The 23,309-nt window shown below is 36.8% G+C and overlaps 1 protein-coding gene across 5 annotated transcripts in view; it reads right to left on the reverse strand.

Annotated features, from left to right (window-relative positions):
* Window positions 1–23,309, reverse strand: part of DLG2 (discs large MAGUK scaffold protein 2) — a 307,910-nt gene that overhangs the window by 253,775 nt on the left and 30,826 nt on the right. For 3 of the 5 annotated variants that reach the window (XM_057364043.1, XM_057364044.1, XM_057364042.1), the window contains exons 3-5: window positions 17,336–17,472; window positions 8,241–8,385; window positions 4,910–5,048 (exon numbers count right to left, since the gene is read on the reverse strand). In XM_057364043.1, the coding sequence (XP_057220026.1) occupies window positions 4,910–5,048; window positions 8,241–8,385; window positions 17,336–17,472 (421 nt within the window). Of the gene's footprint in view, window positions 1–899; window positions 964–4,909; window positions 5,049–8,240; window positions 8,386–17,335; window positions 17,473–23,309 lie in introns of those variants that run through there. The other 2 variants (XM_057364047.1, XM_057364046.1) reach the window with 2 other exon arrangements.

Here is a 23,309-nt window from a genome sequence, read left to right on the forward strand (position 1 = left end):
TCAAACATGCTTTACACAGCAAAATAGATAACTCAGTTTTTTCATCCATGAATCTTTAATATCTAGCCAGAGTTAAATGTTAAAGTGAATTTTTTATCAGCTGAAGCACAGAAGTTTAATGTTACCATTATCTGGAGCCAAAAAGGAAGTAAAAGCTCAAGATAGTGGTTCTTTATTTTTATGGAACTTTTCCTGTTGTTCATTGAAGAGAGAAGAAATTAACAGCTAAAAGCTGCAGCACTTTTAGGCTATAATTTTAATATTTCTGAAAATAACAAGGCAGAAATACGCTAAAGAGAAAATTGTAACACCTTTCTCTGCTGTATTAGTAACTTAGACAAAATAACTTAGAGAAAAAATAACTTTTTTCTTCCTACTACCATAGAAAATTTSGTAAATTTGGTTGGAATGCATCTCTGTAGGTCATCTGATCTAATCCTGYGCTTGAATCGGTACCACGGACAACACTATATAAGATCAGCCTTGATTTTACCCAGCCAAATCTTAAAAATCTCAAAGTGTGGATTTTTCACAACCCATCATAGCAAGCACTACTCCAGCACTATTCTACTCATCTGGTGCTTCAATTTCTTCTCAAATTGAAATCAGAACATCCAAAACCAATGCTTGTGGCCACTGGTAGTTCTCTACTCAGAAGAGTTTGGCTTCATCTTTGCTACTGGGTGCTTATAGGGTGCTCTCCTCTTCACATCACTAAACAGCCCCCAGCTCCCTCAACAACCCTCTAACYTCCATGGGATTCAGGGCTCTCAGAATATGCTGGACCCTCTCCTCAGCCCTCCTGAAGCCAAGGAAYGGCAGCTGGTCAGAATCTTTTAGAAATAATCTATTTTTCTGCTGGCCATGCCTCTCCTAAGATAACCTGGTACTCTGATTACCTGGCTAGCAGTGAGAGTGCACTCCTGGATCCGTGTTCAGCCTGGTGTCTGCAGTAACCCCCAGGTCATTTTCYATGAAGCTGTGATTCAGGTGCTCATAGCCTTTACAAGTGTGTGCAGCTCTTCCAGCCGAGATGCAGACTTCTTACTACACTTCATGAGGTTTCTTCTCGCCAAGTCTTGAGTGTATCAAGATCCCTTTAGAATGCAGATCTGCCAATGGTCATATTAACCACTCCCTCTTAATTTACTATCCTCTTGAAATTTGCTGAGGGTGCACTGTGTGTCATGATCTAGGGCATTGAGGAAGATATTCACTGACGCCCCAGGTATCCTGCCCTCCTCTGCTCATCACTGACCACTTCACAGATGCCAAGAGATGATCACTACCCTTTGAGCCTACTTGTTAAGTCAGTTCCCAACTCAGTYTCTTCTTTTAGTCTGCTCTTCCTCAACTTTCAAAGACTGCTGTGGGGGACTGTGACAAAAGCCTTTCCAGCACCATTGCGTGCAAATGAGCACAGCCATGCTGGGAGAGGCCAACGAGCAAGGTAATACAGCCACAACCCAGGAGAAACCCAAAAGKGTTTCCATCCACAAGGTTTCCAAACCATTATAAACTGTATCATCTTGTCAGCTGTGATTACCTATAGCTCATCCAATACTTCCTCATGTTTGGATGAGAAGCTGTTGGAAGAGTTTTAAAGGGTGCTCCCTGTGTTACAGCTTTTCCTGCCCACAGAAGAGGTGTGAGAAATACCTGCGCAGCCACTCCCCATGACAACTAGGGGAGAAAAGGAATCACCATGTGCCCCACAGCAGATCCCACATGCACATTAGGGGGAGCTATGACATGGGACAGGTATGGCTTTGGAGTCAGCTGTGTTTTAACTCAGCAAAGAGGAATTCCTGCTCAAGGCAGTACTTGTGCTGTGGCACTGCTTGGTGAAGGKCAGCCACTCCTCTCCCCTCATCCAAGCAGTTAGAAATTTCATCAGGACAGGCAACCAGTCTGGACAAGCACACTGCTTTTAGTCAATCTGTGCTGACTATTCCAATTACCTTCTGGGCCCTTAAGTGCCTGGCAAAGGTGTTGTTGAGTACTTCAGCTTTTTTTATATTATCTGTCACTACATCGGCTTTCTTCCTATTTGTCATCTTTTTCCTTCTTCAAATTTTACCTTCATTTTTGAAAGCAGCAYACATCTGCAGAATCATTTTTGTTTCCCTTTATGATCCTTGTAAGTCCTAGCTCAAATCAATCAGCTTTCTAATTTTGTCACTATGTCACCAGAATGCTCTTCGCTCATCCATGAAGGCCTTCTGCTGAGTCCCCCTCCTTTCTGCTCAACAARATGGCTTCTTCCTTAGTTCTCAATAAGTTTTATTTAGAAATCATCCATCTTTCATGGGCCCTATGTTTTTGTGGCAGCATCCCAAGGGATTTTGCTAAGCAACTCTCCAAAAAAGGCTGAAGTCTGCTCTTCAGAAATCTTATCAGCGATAACTTGCTGACTATCTTTCCAGACTTTCTCTGAATCATGAACTAAGCCAGCTCATAGTCACTCTGATCCCCGCTCTTATTTATCAACACCTTTGCCACAAATTCTTCCCCTCTTAGAGCAGCAGGTCAAGCAGAGAATTAATCCTCTTTCTCCTCTCTAGCAGCAGGATCAGGAAATGGTCAGCAAAAAGATCRATGAGTCCCCTGTACTGCCTGCCCAATAATTTAATCTTACTAGAAACTAAAACAAACATGGACTTAGTTGCCATGCGTAATGATACAATTATTTGACAGATAGTTTTTATCTACATTTGATCCAATTTTCTACTAAYCCGAAGTTGTTATTTTATTTAACTTAGAAGGTGATAATTGCTATAAAAATACAGGAAGGCAAAGTTTCCATTCTGAGTGGATTTAAAATAAATCCAGAAAAATCATGAAGTAAATTATGCCCATCACTGATAGCATTTTGCACCAATAATACATGCAACTTACAAAAGTTCAGTAATTAAAAAACAACATTCAGCTTCATTAAAAATTATGGCTGTAGATGATTTGTCACTTTTCTATCCTTTGTGCTCAGATTGGGCTATTTTTTCTCATAGTTTTATTAAATAAAAAGTGACTTGATTTTTTTCAGGCATAGATTCAATATTATACCAAAAATAAAAATTTTCATCAATAGAAACACTTTTGTTAGGMAAAATAGCCATATGTAGGTAAAAAAGACCCCCTTAGAACTGGAATAAACAAAAAAAAAAAGTATAGAACCAAAAAGCAAGAGGAACTGGGCAAATTGAGTTGAATGTTCAACTATTTAAGCTTTACTGATAGATTCATTATCACAAGTAAGTTAAAGGAAAGCTTGTCATCTGCCTCACTCAAATAACTTGTACAGAGATCTCCAAAATTGCAAAAGCCTGTTTTTAGTTTAGAAGTTACTGTTACAAATATTTTTATCTGGCAAAAATGAAAATCTGCCAGAAGTCTAGCAAGACTGGATGGGTGATAAATTTCCTTATGTGAGCACAATGTAAATTAGCCCTTAAAACTATTACAGCAAGAACCAGGTAGTTTTACTGGATAGCACTGCAGTAGTTGGCAAACATCCTAATTATAAAACATTATGTGAGAAAACCTAATTGTAAATGCTGTAATCAAGGTATCTATAGGTTTTACTAAAGTTATCAATGTGATAATTGAATTCCCAAAAGATTTTCTGAATTGGTCAGCAACAAAGATTTCCCAAATATCTTTAATGGCAGACTCATCAGTAAATACTTCCCTTCTGTGATTTTTTTTTCTTTCTTCCTTTTTTTTAAGAAACTAGAAATCAGCTACATAGAACACAAAGAAACACAGGACTAAAAATACTTCTTTGTCACCTTATAATCCTCCTAATGGTTTAGATGGTCTTTTAATTGCCAGGGCAGTTTATCTCCCTTTTTAGGATTAATCCCATCACTTTCATGATGTCCTTAGCTACTATTTACTTTRAAGGCTGCAATGTTTTTTGCTTTTTTTAGCTTTTCAAACTCTTTCTCAGTAATAATAGTGCTGACATCTCACTACAGAATGAGACAATTCAGCACTACAAGCTTATTCACAAAGCCTTCATCCTTGTATCTTATAACCCAGATATTTTAATATTGGTATACTTCCTATAATTGGTATTTGAGAAATTACAAGATTGTTCATGCAGATTTAATGAAATCAATGTTTTAACTATTAACTAAACATGTAAATTCTTGAAACTTTTTGGAGAAAATTCATCCTAATTGAATGTCTCATAAGTTGACAGAAGTCAATTTCAGCTTTGCATCCTCAATCAAAACGAAGGAGAAACTCTTAGCCAAGACAGGKAAGAAAGGTGTGGTTTCCACACGTTTATGTCCTGATTAAACACTGTATCATGATTTAGTTGCTTCGAATCTGTCTGATCCAACAAGTTAAGCAGCTYGAGATAGTAATCACATGCGACAAGAAAAATGAAATGTAAATTAGTGGGTTATGAAGCTGATGAATACATAAGTGGATGAGATTCTATGACTAGCAAGACACAGCAAGTCAGGTTAGAGGMTCAGAACAGCCCCCTCCTAGCACAAAAAAAAAAAAAAAGTAATTTCTCATTTTCTGTGGCATTAGACATTATAATGAGGGCTCATTTTACAAACAGAACAACTTCTGTCTTCTAGGTGAATGGTAATGCTCTTCAAACAAAAAGATAAATACACAGTGTCTCATCAGTGACATTCAGTGTTCATCTAAAACAAGGCATAAAAGAACCCTCCCAGAATTTTCCTGTACTTCTCTTCTACCTTGAAATTAACTACACTGATACACTTCAGCTACTGCACTTCCATACAGTAGTCACAATTCTTTGGGGACTGAAAAAAAAATTGATAGAAATGTACAGAATGCTGTGTTCTATTGGAGATGCACTGAATGCTTTACTTCTGTCCTTGGCGATTGCATGAAAGGTAACAAATGAGGAGAAGCATCTGACCTGGTGTAGTCGTCCTCCACAAGCATGTGCTTTGGAATGGGTGAGTATCTTCCTGGAGAGATAGGGGCCAGGGATGCCTTGTACTCTAAAGTGCCATTATTTCCAGAGAGTATATGATTTTCCATTGGTGGAGAATAAGCTGATGGTAAAAATGAACATTTCTAGTCAGCAACTTTCATGTTTCATTAGGTATAATTTTTTTTTAAGTACCAAGAACATGTTCCTTGCTTGAGAGAGCTTAAAATATAACAAGAAAGAATTAACAGCTACAGTTTTCCTGGAAATAATAAYAACAACAACAACAATAATAATAATAGTCATAATAATAACAACAACAACAGTAACAAGAATTATATTGCTGGCTCATTTGCAGGGATTGACTCATTAGAGGATATTCAGTTCCTGAAAAGGGAGCCTGAGTAAGGTCTACTGTTTGGGAGACAGGAAACATTTTCTTCACTTAGGACTGACTTGAAGGAGGAAATGCAATTAGGGAAGAATGAGATTAAAAGTACACTCCTTTTTTTTGGCTCCAGTGTGCAGCAATGGGAGTAACAGAGTAAGAACTCAGTGCAGGATAAGAGAAGGAATGATATGTGTGGCAAGAATTATGTAGACATTCAAAGCTGTGATCAATTAAATGTGATCAAATCCCCAGTATAATTGAAATTTCAGTTTCAACATAGATGGTGTACAGACCACAGTAAATCTGCATACCTAAAATAGAAAATKGATGCAAATCTCTTACATATTAATGACTAATGATGAAAGTTACAGGACTGTGTTGTCTGTTTTAAATATCGGGTTTGGGAGTTTTGTTGTTTGTGTGCTTTTTTGCTATTCTGAAGTTATCTGGGATATTTACTACTGGAGAGATGCAAAAATAGTTGTATTCTATCACTATTTAATTTAATTAGAAAAATAAATGATAAATAGAAAAAAACAATGTTATGTGCTTCTGCAATGAGTTGTTATCAATCTTGTCATGAGAAGAACACAGCTAAACTTTCTAGCATGACTTTCAGTCTTTTTTTCAGATACTGAGATACAGAATGCTCCAAAGCAGAATCTCTCTACAGGGAAAGGCCATTATGCATTCTGAAATACTCCGAACATGTAGGTATAATGAAAGATTCCCTGARGATAAATAAATCTCTAAGCACCAACAGTTTGGGAAGGGCTACTGTAAATCTTTTCAACCTTTACTGTCCCTCTGGAATTCTTTCTGTCTTCTCATATGCTGCTGATCTATAATCTRACATAATAAACCACACTGTTTCAGAACTCTGAAATTATTATTTTGAAAGTATTATAAAGCTGGAGATTGGAGTGGGACATTTAGCATTTTTACTTCCTGGGCTTTGCTAAGATCCAGRTCAGACTTCTACTGAACAACATGATTGCCATCTGTTGTAACACTTGCTAACTAAATAGGAATCCTCAGCATGGCTGAGCACACCACTGACRTGCATGTTACAAAACCTTCCCTTCTGTTTTTATGGAGCAGTCTGAATAAGGAGGAYTTGGGATTTTTAGCTTTTCCCTCAACTCTGTCTGTCCACAACAGCAACACTGCGAAGGTGTGGAAAAATTTAAATCCTTAGCATTTACTGYCTTTAAATTTCCCAGGTAAATTTCCTTGCCCTTAGTTTGCCTTAAGTGCCCACAGAMTTATTAGTAGGAAATCAAGTGGGGTGTGGATCGATTGCTGAAGCTCTTGTCAAAAATTAAATGGCCATCGAGTGGTGAGATGGTGCAACTGGTCCCTGTTGGYAGGTGAACCCAAGGCAGACACTTTGTAATGAGCATCTAACCATGAAAGGGAGTTTCAGTAATGAAGTGTTTAAACATGTAGGCACCAATGGTATAGAGAGCTGCAGTTGAAATGTTAAGATTACTGAGTGGGAAGGGAATGGGAAGGGAATGGGAATGCCTAGGTATGGACACCAGGAGGACTGGCAGAAAGGTGTAAGAATGGCATGTATCAATAAAGCTAGATCCATCAATAAGTAATTAATAATGCATATAATTACAGTAACTTGTCGGGAAAGCCTACACTCAAACTAAAACAAATAATCAAGCCATTAAAGAGATGATGGTGGGAAATAAAGACTAGGCTGAAGCCTAGGACACACAGATATGGAGACAAAACAGAYGTGAATAAACCCTAAAGACATTAATTGGAGGGATAGATGGCAGAGACAAAAGAAAGAGTCCAGAAAGCACTCCAGCCAGAAGGTTGCCAACACAAAAAGCTACATGTGTATGATAAGGACTCCACAGCCAGCCACCCACCCTTGTTCATGGTCACCTTAGGGACTCCTGGGGATGCATCTGGGTGCACATCTTTCTACCTGAATGCTGCACATGAGCCTAGATGATTTTGAGTGCATGGACACGACAGCCTGATTGAAATCAGTTTGTTTTGAAATGAGGTTATCCCTTTCTATGGGATACTTCACTGGGCTTTACCATAATATTTAAACAAATTTTCCTACAATAGAATATGTATTGAATACAAGGAGAAATAAAGCCTTGGTCCTCTGCAAAAAAAAAAAGCCAGATGAACCCATATAAAGTCAATGCAGACTGAGAATAAAGCAAAGTGGAACAATAATTTATGAATTGTTCTCTGTGAGGGTAGTGAAGCACTGGAACAGAGAAACAGGATGGCTGCCCCATCCCTGGAAGTGCTCAAAGCCAGGCTGGATTGGGCTCTGAGCAACCTGGTCTGGTGGAAGGTGTCCCTGCCCATGGCAGGGAGAGTTTAACTAGATGATCCTTAAGATYCCTTCTGACACAAACCATTYTGTGACTCCATGAATTGGATATACACAAATAGGCAAAGTTTTGTAAGTAGAGCAGTGATTTTTACATTCCAGTAAAATATTTTATTCAAATATGAGATATATTTGCCTCAGGCTTTTACTAAGTTTGTACAAGATGGTTTGGTGCTCGTTCCAATTTTTAAGTGGACAGAAGACTCCAGGCTACAAATCTAATCACATTTCAAAATACATTTGCATGTACTTATTGCTGTAATTTTCACAAGAATTTCAGTTCAGTCTGATCACCTCGACAATGGCTAATTGGAACCAGCACAACCATACATCTATATTGCTACTTTTGCTGGGAAAATACTTTTGCAGAGTTACATTATTTGCAATATTTCTTGAGCRTGGCATATTTGGGTGGCAATAAACATTTCATTTCTGTAGCCTTCCAAGCTGTTTCATAAACTTTAATGGGGTACTTTGAACAAGCTATGAAAAAAATACAATCATCTGACAAACTGATCTCTCCTGTAAAATAAGTTGCAGAAGTCACTTACAGTGAGTAATATCTGGTGGGCCATATGGATCTGTCATGTAAATGGTGGTGGGCTTTCCAACTTTCAGATACACTACATCTGATGTGTTCTTCAGTATCGCTACTGCCTCTTCATGGGTAACTTCTTCTAAACTGTAATTATTTACCTTAAAAGAGAAATCAGAAAGGTAAGCTGTTATGCAGAAATAGACACAAAAATGACACACCCTTGCAGTTTTCAAAATGTTGGGAACATTGCTGTAAACAAAGTGCACTAAAGATTATAGAAGCGATACTGTTGCAAGGTAGAAAATACAGTTTTCTTAACATATGCATATTCAAAAAGTGATGTAGCAATATTTATACACAGAATCAAAATGGGCCAAGAAGGCAGTTGTTTTGACAACAGAAAAGTCCTTTGTGATGTTCTTTCACTGGTATAATCACTAATATAAAACCATATTTCATAATAATTTAATAATACCACATCAGTTACAGAAACTGTCAACWTTATCTGACCTAACAAAATGAACTTCCTAATTCTTCTCTGCCTCCATAGCAGAGAAATACCCAACAATACAAATCTTTCCATCACTGATATGACATTGACCTTTGAAATAATGAGAGGTAAAAAGTGTATACAGAGTGCCTATGAGGTCCAAGAATTTAAAAAAGGGCAATTCCAGATGGGTAAAAGGTATTTTTCAGTGTGAAAGTTTGTCATTTGGCTATAAGCACAAGATAAAGACATTGGAAAAGTAAGAGAATGCACTACTAGTTCTATGCTTTTTTTAGAAAAGAAAAACTCTTAAGCAAGGACAAGAGTAGAGAACTACAGATAAAATAAAGAAGGGAATGGTGGCCTTAAGCTTTGTCTATTTATGCTTTACTCCTACAGAAAGAAAATCAAAACAAAAGTGACAAGAAGTGGTTTATTGTAGAGGCATATAAAATTAATTCACATATAAATCCACTATATCCACTGAATGTCAACAGTAAGTGTTCTCCTGTAAACAGAATCATGAATGTTCCCTGCCCAACAAATATTAACCTCCTGAATGGAGAAATTATAGGATAGCAGGGGAAAGTAAAGGGTGTAGATCCAGSTTTCAAATGTGGTATAAGCCAACAGAAATAACAGATTCAGAGAATAYCTTGAGTTGGAAAGGACCCAYRGGGACCACTGAGTCCAACTCCCTGCTCCCTGCAGTGCTGCCTAAAACTGAACCATATGACTGAAAGCATCGTCCAGCCGCTCCTTGAATTCTGGCAGGCTTGGTGCTGTGACCCCTTCCCTGGGGAGCCTGTTCCAGTGACCTACATTTCACAGTGAATGTTGTATATGAAACATTTTATTGCCATTTAAATTGCCATCCTCTCCAGCTTCCACAGTTACTGCAAGGATTCCTTTTAAAGATTATGCAAGACAGAAGCAGACCTCCCTCCTCACTAAAGCATAACATAACAGTAAATCACAGAAAAAAAATTACATTCTTTCTAGGAATTTAGCATCAATAAATCTTCAGAAACCTAAATGTGAGAATAAGCAACTGCCAAAGGATTTGGCAACTGGAAGGAAACCRAACTATTATGAATCACTGCAGTACTTCATATCCATCACCACCAAGAAAGAATGATTGCTCTAGGACAGTTTTGCTGAATGTCAGGATTCTGTTCAAACTTCTTGCCTTGTACAATTCTCAGGTTTGGTTTTAAGGTTAATTAAAAGAGACAATGGCAGGTATATTATGATAATTTGACATGAARAGCAGTGACAGAGTCTAACACTCAGGAGGGAGTTGCTGACAGTGTATGCTGTGTTTTGACAGGTCTTCTATTTAAATAAAAATCTTATATGTAACTTCTGTCAATTTCTCTATTTTTCTTTGTTATGAACAGCAATACTTTACATATTCACCTTTAATAAATGCCTTAAATTAACAGGTTAGCAGCAAGAAGAATTGACTGAAATTAAGCCTTTGTTGTTTATGTATTTCGAAACTGACAAACACTTCAGGTTCACACTTTTAGAAATATGACCATGAGGTTATCCTTTACCTCTTCTCCTTCCCACACTGTCTGTACATTGGATCTACCTTTTTGTGTTTCATCATACAATTTTTTGAAGTGGAGAAAATCTCACATAATCTCACCCACTATACAGCTGCTGTAAAAAAAAGTCAAAAAAGACACAAAATGAAATATCTTAGCACTGTTTGGATTTTGAATTTTTGGGCTTTTTAGAAGTGAATAAAACAATTATGGCACTAATTGATTCGATGCAACTTGTTTTTTCAAAGATGTCGAATTTTATTTTTTTGCTGGTTGTTTTTTTTTGTAGATCCATAACAAGACACTTGGATGTCACAGTTGTGCAGTAAGAGGACAAACAGCCATTTCAGAAACAAAAAGTAAAGTATATAGCAAACTTATATTTGAYACAACAGGTCCTGTGTCTTCTCTCTCTGACAATACCTTTATGGACAGGTATTTTACCAACACTGTGTACAAATTATTGAAATCTGGAAGTCAAGACTTTAGGAGTCCAAGCAATTCTAAACTAAGATTTAATACCTATGCAGTTCAGCCTTATGTTTATCTTTATACACATAAAGATCCTAGAGTTCATGGCAGAGTTCATGCAAAATAATTGCTTTTGTCCCGGACTGCTGAGTTCTCAGTAGACAAAAAAAGGCAGATTCAATGTATACCAAGACAAAATAAACAWACAAACTTATTGATTCATCCATAAAAACGAAGATCCTCAGTGATGCCATAAGGTCTCTTTTAAGTAGGAGCTCTTTGAGAAGGAGATAAGATCACTTTCCTTAGTCATTTGCCAGCATCAGCTTAGAATTGCAGTACATAGAACATACATTGCATTTCCAGGATTCCTTCAGAAGGCAGTCATTGCTTTGGATCTACAATTCCCATTGATAATCTTGTGTGCATGCATCAACATATTTTCTACTTTTTAATCATAAAACAATGACCAAAAATAAAGACATCTTTATGTATTCTGGTATACAAAAACCTTGAATATCTAGAAGAATTATATTTTTCAGCCTCTTAGATATTACAGCAAGATGACTATAGTATTTAATTCTTTTCATAAGGAAGCCTTTGAATATTATTATTTAAAACACTGTGCCAGAGATGATGATGATAATAATTAGGGAAGATAATATTGTAGCTGTTTTTATGGCAGGATTTATAAATAGAGAAAAATCTATCTGAATCTTCAAGAAAGAATATTTCTTGAGCTCCTTCTTGTTTCCATAAAGGATTCCTATTTTAACAAGTACTAAATCTGACTTTTTCTGTGAATTTTAAATTCATCAGAGCAAAGCTTTACTTTCTCCTGTAGAGATGACCTTATTTATTTTTCCTTATAGCTTGCAAAAAAAGGGTTGAGCTAGAGGTAAAGAAGATAGAGAGTGGAAGATGTACCCAAAGAAATCAAAGTGTATATTGTAGGAAATCCTCCGAGGGGCTGAATTTTAGTGCAGAAGGGCTGACTTTAATGTGAGTGGGTAGAATGGGTACTACATGCCAACATTCTGGATCTAAGAAGCCAATTTAAGTAGCAATTAATTAAGGGGAAAAAAAAAAAAAAACCTAAGGCAAATGCTGAAATTTATTTATCTGATTGGTCAGTTTAGTCACAAAATTGCATATTTAAGACACAAAATGCTGTGACAGGAGCCAAAGAAAAGGAGTCAAAAGGAAAACAGGCATGGAATAAGTGGGGYTTTTCTAATGGGATAAATTCCATAAAGTGAAAATTTAATGCAAACAGCACCTGTAGAAAAAAAAAAAATAGAAATATTTTTCTTTAAATAGAAAGGATGTGATACAGTGACACACTGATAATATGAGAAACCATACGGGAAAGAAATAATATAGCAGTAGAGAAGGAAATTAAAGATACAAGTCCAATCAAAGAGGCTATTTGAGTGATGGGGGAAATCAATAAGAAACAGTACCAAAGAGATATAAAAAGACTGGGGTGGATTTTTTCCTAAATAGCATAATCAAGGCAATGAAGTATAAACCTAAGCAAGAATATTTTATTTGGAAGTTTTCCTAGATTCATATTGGAAATCAAAAGCCACAAAAAGCAGCTAGAAAARCTTAGAATCCCCAAAATGACTGTACAAGTCCTCTAAAGAATAATTTCATTCACAACAATATAAGCTGATATGAGAATAAGAGCTCTGGAGGAATAATTCTGTCTTATTTAATTTTCCTTTTTTTAAAGGGGATTTGTTAATTTCCTCTATTGATTTAGGCTAAGAAAAATTTGATTCACTCAGTGAATGAGACAAAAGGGTTGATCTTTATCTTACCAGTGGTAATGTTTGCTTTTCTGTAATATTCAACTTTTCATTCAGACAGTGGATTTTCCTGGGTGAACATTTGCAGGTAAACACCTGCAACCTGCCAGCTGTAAATCTAGAATGCTGATGGCCTTTTTAAAAACTCACTCACTTAAAAGGCTGCAAAAAGTGAAATGCTTTCCAGTGCTGAAGACTAATCATTTGTACTAAGGATGTAAATGTTTGCATTAACAAAATACTTATAATGCCATGGACTTGTGAGTTGCATAAATGCTGGACTGTTTTTTAAAAGATGATCCCACAAGGACAGACAAAATCACTTTAAAAGAACACCTCTGATCAGAACCAAATCTACATGAATCTTGAATTACATGCTGTGATTACTTTAATACAAATGTCATCCTGCATTCATATGCAATCTGAAAAAAACAGATACTGATCAAGGACCCTATAGGAACACATCAACAATTGCACAATCACARCCCCACTGCAGTCCTATGAAATTACCAGAAAATTACACTTTTTTTTTTTTAGAATGGAAGTGGGAGCAAGGATAAATTTCTGAAAAGGCAAGTGATTCCTGTTTCTTCCTCTTGTTTTCATGAAGAAAACAGAACAAAATTCAATTTCTTGTTATATGCAATCAGTGATCTCTCTGACTATGTGGGCCAAGAAGCAACAGGATATGGCCTAAACATGGAAGGGTATTTGGCACAGGTGACATATTTTAGAAAGGCTCATAGTTATAAAAGATAAATATTTACTTAAATTTTCTTATAAACTCTAATGGTATTTGTATTTTCCATGAAAAATGTCTTGCTTCTAGCTACTWGTGTTGCCATGCACTAGTAAAACCACACAGTTTTAGACTGATTTCTCATGTTTTCATTCTCTAGATAACAAACTTTTYCAAAGTAAGATGGTGGAATGAGATAAAAGAAAGCAATTATTACTTGAGTTGTAATAACTGAAACCATTTTTCAGCTTTTCCTGATCATTACTAGCAGTGACCTTGAAAAGGTGAGAAATGCATCACGTTTGAGGGTGACACTTCATTTCACTGCGAGATACTGGAAGGCAGGGCTGCCACAAACTGGAAGAAGGGCCTGCAGAAGATTTTATGATGATCAGCAGGAAGAAACAGTAAATCCTGCCCCCATCAATAGCACTGGGCTGGGCACTGACAGCCTGCCAGCAGTTCTGTGGAAAAGTGCTTGGGGCTCCTGATGGATGGCAAGCTGGGCATGAGCCAGCTGTGTGTCCTGGCAGCAAAGGGGTCAACAGCATCCTGGGCTGGATGAGCAGGAGCAGAGGTTGGAAAACCAGCAAAGCATTATTCCCTAACAGTTGCCACTTATTGGGCAGCACCTGGAAACCRCATTCAGTTTTGATTCCTGCAAAAATAACAAAAGGATGCAAGCTGAAAGGTATGCTGCTGAGATGATTGGGGACAAAGCACTGAGGCGAGGAGAAAATGAGGGATCTTTGCATTTTCAGCCTGGAGAAGGGGTTCTTCTGAAGACAGTTGATAACAGACCCCCAGTGCTTGCAGGAAGACCATCAAGGCAGAGCTAAGCTTTTCAGAGTCACATGCGGTAACAAGATGAGAGACAGCAGGCAAATGTTGAAACAGGAGAGGGTTAAACAGGTTATCAGGAAAAGTATTTTTCTCAGGAGGACAGCTTAGCAGTGGAATAGATTCACCAGAAAGGCTCTGCAAACTCTATCCTTGGAGATTTTTGAGATTCAATTGGGTAAATCCCTGAGCAACCTCGTCTGGCCCTATAGCTGACCATGAATCACCCTGTTGGTCTGTGATGCTCTGTCTGTGGTTTACTTTTCCTCCTTTCCAGTGCAGAGAGAAGCAACCTCACTGAGACACCCACTGCACTGGGATTCTCAYCACTGGCATTACCACTGATAGGAGACATTAGCACAGGCATTTCCACCACAACACAGGGAGGGAGTGTTTTTCTCCTAGATGTAAGTCTTCAGAGAAGAGCTCTGGTCTTTTCCTTTCATGTATATCTAGAAAAACTACTCAGTTTCTGCTTTAAACACTCATGCTTTCACCAGTAATTTTCCATATGGGTATCAGGATTATTGTACAATGTGCAAGTGCTCATGTTAATAAAGCTTAAGTTCAGGCTTAGTGCCACAGAAACAACTGCCTAACATGCCCTTGTATAGATTTCATAATAACCACAATATATTGTTTACGCAATATTCTGAAATGCTTAACACATTATTGGCAATCTGCATTTAGTAACAGTAGGGTCATCAAGCTGCAAAATGCTCAGGTGGTCCCTTTTTGTTTTATGTTTCAATATTAGTTTTGCTTTTGCATCTACACTTCTATTGCATGTTAAATTTAAATTAATTTGATTTGCATGTTCTTTGGGATCTGAAAGCATTTCACACAAAATTATCTGAAAGCAGATACAAAAATTAAACAAGCTCCCCAGCAGCAGCTGAGAATTCCATAAGGATGACAAATTCTTTTAAATTTTATAGAGAAATGATGCAAAAAAACCGAAAGATCAAGAAAGGATGTACTGCTGAGAAGGAAAAAACAAAAAGGAGGAATTGTTCAAATGTATAATCAATAAGAAATCAGTGAAGCAGAAGTAGGACTCTATAAATGACAAGGGTAATATTGTGTTGAAACACTGCCAAAAGAAAGTAATTAATTCTTTCACTCACAATTCATAAAGGAACATGAAGTTAATGCCATGAACTGACACATAATTCACAAATTAGGATAGAAAAATACTGAAGGTACAGAAATGATAAACAAATCAGGGTGCCTTGCTGGAGAGAATCAGGAAACATTGCTGCAATCTGCATTAATTTTAAAAATAGATTCTGGTTTTGTAAATGTATCTCCAAATATGTAATGATGAAGATATACAAAGAGTAAGCTGACTAGGATTTTCATATTCAACAGTGAAAAATTTGGCCTGAAGGTACATAACTAGAGGAGAACAATATTTTCAGTGATTTTTTTTTGCTCATTTTACATGCAGTGATAAAAAGAGACAACACTAAGTAAAGAAATGGTCCAGACTGAAAGGCAAGAAGAAAAAAGACATTAAACACAGTGCAAATGACCTCTGCTCACTTTGCAGAAGTATAAATTTGTCACAATGAAGAAACCATCTATATCTGACTGCAGTGAATCACAGGTTTATAGCTGAGATGCTTAATACATTAATCCTATAAAAGTATGAGAATAATTTATTTATGCACAGTGGTATATAAATAAATTGTATTTCTATTCAAATTCATTCTCATGAAATTATACTGGAGAGGGTGAATGTGGGGGGTTTGAACCTATTTGGTTTTCTTTTTAATATATATACATATGCAAATATATTTACTATATCGTGAATTGGAAGAAATTCAGAGTAAAGTCACAAAATTTACAGATGACACAAAACCCACAAGGAATTCTCATCAGGGTAAAAACCAACAATGAACTGCTGAACAGAAGCAGATTTGCAGTAAGTTTCAAAATAACTGAAGTGCAAATTTGGCAAACAAAAATATACACTTCTACAGCAAAATAAGCCAAAACTTCATTATCCAACTGTGACTTGAATTTTATTATGCTGAGATTCTGCAAAGAAAAAATGTCAAAGAAAAGTTGAGTTCTATTTTCATTGTGCTTTGATTTTGCTAACACCGGTTGATCCTTAAGCTGTTTTATCTATCCACTTGGGTTAATACAAAAAGACAGTCACCAGCCCAACAACCAAGTGTCTTTCCAGTACTGTTCAACACTCTGCATAAAATGAACAGTCATCTTCAAATGTGACTGGAATGCAGTGTCCTTAGCCAAATAAAGAAAACCTCAATTAGGCACAGCCTTGCAGGCAGCAAAAAAGGTTGTGGTGATTCTTTATTGCTTAAATATCCCATSACAAAACAGGATTACTGCAGTGCAAGTTTTTTCATTGCACTTTTTCAAAATATATTTCTCTACCTGCTGAAATCTATGCAAATGCATTGACATGAATACAGCTTGACATGGATTACCTTTGCTAATTCACCGGGGTCAGGATTTCCCCCTCAATGTTGAATTAAATGAACTCTGTGAGTGGGAAAGCATTATCTACAAGAAACAATGAACCAGCACAGCAAGTAGCAGGAAGAATTTCCTGAATTGAGTTCCATCAAAAGAATACACTTCCTCAAGGAAAAATTTGGAAAATGTTCWGGGTTCTTTTTAACATCTATATGGAATATATACATAAAGCGTTCTTACATGTACTGAAATGTAGGTAGTAGCAGTATGTAGACTAATCCTATAAAAATCTGAAAGAATTAATTTATTAAAATTATAGATCTACTATGTGACTGTATGTAGTCCAGTGACAGTGCCTACATGAGAGTCAGTTATTGTTTTTGGACATCTTTCAAATTGCTTACAACAAACAGTAGAATTAGTGCTACCTTAACAAACAGCTTGTCTCAAATCTTTTAAGTTTTATGGTGAATTTTGACTTGTTGATTACGTGTATAATACATTTATTCTCTTCTCTGTAAAAGTTTATTAAAGCAATATAGTTCATTGCCTTCATAAAATGTTACCTTTCCGAGGAATGCTTTTTTAATTTCAGACTCAGAAATACAGAAAAATAATAGGAAAAATTAAGATTATGGAAATATAACTTATTATGGCAGTATTGGTTACCTCCAGGAAGATGTATGGGGAATGAAAGTMTTTTTATGATTTTTCAGCTAAATAAATAGGATTAAAATTCGTTATACTTACCATAAGAAGTCTATCTCCAACCTGCAATCTCCCATCTTTTTGTGCAGCTCCCCCATCAATAATCTTGGTGACATAAATGCTGTTGTCCCCGGGGATGTGTTGGTTTCCTACCCCTCCTGCAATACTGAATCCCAGACCTGGAAAAGATATWGTAAACAAAACATTAGGAATACAACATATAACATTAAAGAGAACTGGAAGAGAARCATATATACTGAAACCTTTTGAGAATTTTTTACAGAAACACAGATAACACATTCTTTGACTTTCCCTGAAGCRTCAGGGACAGAACTAAAGTAGGGAAATTCTTTGCCATGACAATTATAGGAAGGTAGAGGCAAAAATGACTAAACCAGTGATGATTCTGTATGCCCTCCTCACTGGGGTCCAGAGCAGCCTACATCAAGTTATGGCTCAGCTTGACTTGACTAGCAATAAAACTCTGAAACTTGGAGTTMGTTTTGTTAAATATTGGTATAAAATACATCACCATCTACCAGAACAAAATGAAAGGTGCCCAGGTTGCCCACACAATTTGAAACATACCTGGAGAGGTCCAGCACAAGTTTTGCAAGTTTAMGTAGCACCACAGTCAAGGTTTAGTGAAAGTAAAAGTGAAAAGGGGCAGATGTTTGATTTAAAGTGATTTTTTTTCTAGGACTAGCCCAATCTTTGGCTATGGATACATAAAGTAAGAAAGCAATAGTCCTTTGTACATATATAACTCCTATACAGTAATCTGTGAAATTCCTAGACTCAAAGACCCACAATTTGGAACAATATCAAAAATACATGTTGATATGACTCAGAAAAGGAAGGCAAAATAAGTAAAGATTGAGGGCAGAAAACAAGACAGTTTGCCCCTTTTCCTGTTTTTCTTATCCTCTAACACATTGCATAAATAGACAAATCATTGCTTTAATTCTTAAGAACATTTTTATCCCTCAATCAGAGAAAAGACAGAAATGACTGTGCTTGATTTCCATAAAAATTAACTTCATACAGCTAATTTTTCAGAGATTATAGAGCTAATGGGAGCTTCCACCAGAACAAAGAAGCTGTTACTGACAATAATCTGCTTAGATTATTGCTCCAACTAGGGATTTCTCTTTTAGCTGTACAGAAAACCAGTTATACCTATTTAGAGAGTAATCATTGGTTTTATCTATGAGATCTGTGCTGTTCACTCATTCCTAAAAGAAACATGTTGGCAATAGCTGTAGCCTGAGCAGTAAAATGCAGCAGTAAAAAGTAAATTGCCTAAAATTTGGCATTTCATCACAAACTCAACGGGGAGACTGCTTGGGCAATAAAAATTAAGAGAGAGTATACTTAATGCACACAACTTTTTTTTTAGAAGCTGTATGAGTACAGAGATAACGGGAGTTTTGAGTGGATTAAATATTGTTAATTTTTTTCTCCCACATTATTTTTACTTGATCATTATTTTAGCTTTAAAAAAATGTAAGGTCAGGTCTCATAATGGACTACTTAATGGATAGTGCCAAACCAGTAAATTACAAAAAGAAACCTTTGAATTTATATCTCAAATTGAAACTCTACTTAATTAATTGACGATTAACAATACACATGAAGTTAATTCAGAAGTATGGGGTAATTAAAATAAAACTTTATTGAATTTGCAGCCAAAGCTATCAATCACTGTTACGATTAATGTGCTACTGTCACTACAAGGATAAAAAGATTATGATTTTTACAGCATGGAAGATTTTTTTCCTGGGAATCCTAACAAAGGAAAGAAATTCTAATAGAACATCAAGAATGCAAATTTTCTTTAAAACACTATTTGTGGACAAGGAACAATGATTGAATAATATTTCTTGGTGGCATAATTATATCAATTTGATCCAAACCTCATCTGTAAAGGTTTCTACCAGTAAAGATCTGAGGGTATTCCAGAACAAYGGTGGAATCAAATGAGTGGGCTAGACCTCAGCCAATGGACTTGAGCCCCATTGCTCACCCAGGGCATGACCTTGGGAAGATAAGGTTGTGATGTGCTCTGATCCCCTTCTCTCCCCATTGGTGACACTGCACATTTCTAAAGGGCAAGGCCATTTCTGGACGCACAAGTGGTCTGTATTTTGTACAAAGGGGTTCCTAACTCAGCCTGGTCCTGCTGCAATACAAGCAAGTGGTAGCCATGACAATCACTTGCATTTTCTGCAGTGCTGAGTGGGGTGCCTGGCTTGCTGTTCTGTTTGYAAGGTTGTAGCACAACAGACGTGTGAAACCATACAACAAAACAGCACTATCACACGCTACTCCCATGACAAAAGTGAAGCTGACAATAATGGAAGGAGTAACTTTCTTTACTTGTCTGCATAAAATTTAGATGTGATACAATGTGTGGGGCTACACTTTATTTGTAAGCAGGGCCCGCCTTTGGGCATCCAAAAAACCAGCAGTGATCATGGAAAGGTTTAAAACAGCTGAACAGGATGGGGTAACATTGTGGGGAGAAAAGGAAGAGTGGGTAGGAGAGAAAATTGAAAAAGAGAAAAACTTYCCATATTGATCAATAACGATTTAATTTCACTGCTTACTCATACCTGCCTTCTTTAAAAGATTTCTTCTTGGAAAGAATGGGGAATGGAACAATGGACCTTTTATTTAAATGACTTCTGCTAATTGCTAAGGCACAAGGGATGTGTGCTACACAAAAACTTTTGGATAGGATTTATATGGTCAAATGACATCMGACAACTATGCTAATCATTCATGCTACCATACAATAAATGAAAATTCATTAAGAGCTTTTAAAGTATGATTCATCTCATCTCAGTGAGACATCTGAAAGAGATGAGGTGAATCACACTTTTGGTTCTGAAAGGTTGGGGTCTGGATGTGGGAAGAGGTGAGTGGGAAGATCAGTGCTATGAAAGCTCACAATCACAGTTCATCTAGACTGAAGGCTCCTGTTTTAAGACTTCAGAAAGGTTTGCTCAATCCTGATGTGCATCCCTGGTCACTCACTACATCAGGTTAGTCTCATATCAGACTCTTAATCTGTTTTAAAAGGAGAGAATTATTCAAAGAAGTGGGAAAAATGGAGCAAATGGTCTTTTCCATTTTTCCTCTGAATTTTAAAAAAACCTGATATAAAACAGCATATTTAATTGCAGAACCTTTTTCTTATTGACTCCTCTGATTAGGAAAACATTTCCATCAGAACACAGAAGATCAGGAGTTATCACTTCCTCTTTTGCTGATGTGCAATCTGCTTCACAGAAACAGCTGAGGTTGGACAGAGTGCTCAAACTCCTCACAACAGGAAATAGATGGAGGATAAATTCAGAATGGAATTGAGGAAGAAATGTTTTATGATGATGGCAGTGAGGSACTGACACAGGTTTCTCTGAAAAGTTGTGGATTCCCTATTCCTGGGAGTGTGCAAGGCCAGGCTGAATGGAACCTTGAGCAACCTGGTCTAGTRAGCAACAGGGCTGGACCTTAAAGATTCCTTCCAACCCAAGCTATTTTTATGATTCTGACTACTTCAAGAGGGAAAAAGAAAGAGAAGTGGATTTAATACTGGTGCACATCCAAGTCAAACTCAGCTTCACTCAAAATCACTGAAGAGGATAGACCCATGTAAGACTGACTAAATGTGTAAACTAACAAAGTTGAGTCAAACCTCATTTCCTTCYATTTCCACTGGATATGTGTTTGTAAAATCCATGAGCTCCACAAATGCTGATCTCTGATCCTGTGAATAATAATGTGTAATAATTCCATGAAACAGCAGACACTTCTGGTATCAGAAAGAGGAAAAGTGACAGGAACAAAAGTTACTCCATCAAAACCGGAAACTTCAGAAAAAGATGCTATTATTAATAAGTCAAAGATATTTAGTCATATCTTTCCCTGGGATTTTTAGCAAAAACACATTAAAATATTTTACTATTTACATCTACCTTGCATTATTTGCTTTACCAGATACATGTTTTAAATGCACCACAATTTTATTAAAAACATAYGTTCTAACTACTTTTCTAGTAAAAGTAAGCTTGAAGGCTCCCCATATAATTAGTCCAGCAAAGATGGACAAATAATAATAATTAATAGTAATAATAAKAAGAATAARATCTCCKTTTAAGACACTGTGGGTGAATGAAACTGCAGGCATAACACTTTGCAGTAACCAGAGAGAGAGAACAAAAGACTAACTGCAGCTGTGTAATGTCAGCTTTCAAATGAGAAGCAAAGTTCTACAAACTCAGTCATAACCCCAAAATGGATGTTGCATTTTGCTACTATCCAAGTAGAACCAAGCTTATTTTAAATCAGCAAACAGAAATAGCAAACAGCAAGCAGCAARCAAATCCAACATGAGTTTCACAGCTCCCAGTATGGAGAAACCCAAGAAAGCAATCACTTAAGTCATAACCTTAAAATACAGTTAAGAAGTGTTTGATTTTCAGGTAGTTAACCAAAAGAATGTCCCTTACTGACATAAAATATACAATTCCTAATTTCTAGCCCTACCAAGTATACCTTTCCTCATAACTGACCTGTGAGCATAGACTAACTTGGTGGAACAACAATAGCAGAGGACTAGTAACAGAAATATCATATTAACAAATGAAATGGGAATGGGAGTATCAATGCAAGCACTAGAAGAAAGACCAAAAGTAAGAGAAATCATGTGTATTGACAGTACAGAATATTCCAAGCAATAAAWATCAAAATGAATCATTTCTGTCAAGCCTGGACAGAATGCCTGGACTCTGTGAGACCACAGCACAGGTGTCTTGTCAGCAGAAGACCTTGCACCATGACAGTGGGATGCTGGCAGCAAGATTACAACATTTGACGTCTGCCATYCTCTGGCCTTTAAGCCAGAGAAGCAGATCATATCAATAAAAACTGTGCTTATTAAATGAAGAAAATCAGCAAATGAGCAGCCCCCTTGTCTAAGACTGAATAAAGGATTATTCAATATAAAGGACCATCCACAACAACAGTAGACGCCTACGGAGCATAAATAATTTCACAAAAAAATCAGTCAGTCCATGGCTGCTAATCAAGAAAATRCCAAGAGATGTGGTAAGGGTTTGATGTCCTTTGTGTCACACAGAAGTGAGCCAGACCACCTCCGCACACGCACCCTGGGGGACGTGGATTAAATGGAGAGTCAATGAAATGTATGAAAGGAAGACCGTAAATGGTTAACTTACTCAAATATTTCATTAATAAGTGTCCCTGTTTCTCTCTACACAGTCTCTCATTGCTTTTTTTTTTTAATCACATTTATTTTCTACAGGTGTGAAATGAACTGATTTGCTCCAGAACACCCTACGAATTCAGATTTTAAGAAACGGTTTCAGGTAGCAAACCAGAAAAGACCCATGCAACAAGTAGTCCCACTAAGGCCCTTCCCTGATGCTGCAAGCCTGGCTGCTCTTCTGCAAATGACACATCATCCATGCTCCTGTGAGCAACGGGACATGGCACAGAGGAACCCAAACTGGGGCATCTCCAGCCTTTCCAAGGACCTAGTCACTTCTACAACACTCAATTAATAAAAGATGTAGCTTGGTTTTATCATTTAAWTTGTCAGATCTGGAACAATGAAGCCAAATCCAGGTTTCTAATTAATCAAATTCCACTTGCTRGAAGGAAGGGAACATGGGTAATATAAAATGCTTTGACTGATAAAATTATTGACTTGTTTTGACAGGTACCACCGTTCTGTCCAGTTTATATGAGCAAACAAACTATAAAATGTTAATTATAAACAAAGGAATAGCAGAGAATGTCTCCCCCTGCCCTTCRCTCCAGTCTCTTGTTGCCAATTTCMGCTTTACTACAGGACACTTAAGACTACCTATTTACAATAATAACTCACAACTGTGGACATTCAATATACTTGTTATAGCTGTGACTTATGATTACTGTTCATTATTGACAGCATATTCCTCTTTTATTTGGTGCATATAAAAATAAAATA

This window comes from Malurus melanocephalus, unplaced genomic scaffold, assembly GCF_030028575.1.
Source record: "Malurus melanocephalus ecotype Western Australia unplaced genomic scaffold, MMel_1.1 scaffold_34, whole genome shotgun sequence".
In the NCBI taxonomy this organism is placed as follows: Eukaryota; Metazoa; Chordata; class Aves; order Passeriformes; family Maluridae; genus Malurus; species Malurus melanocephalus.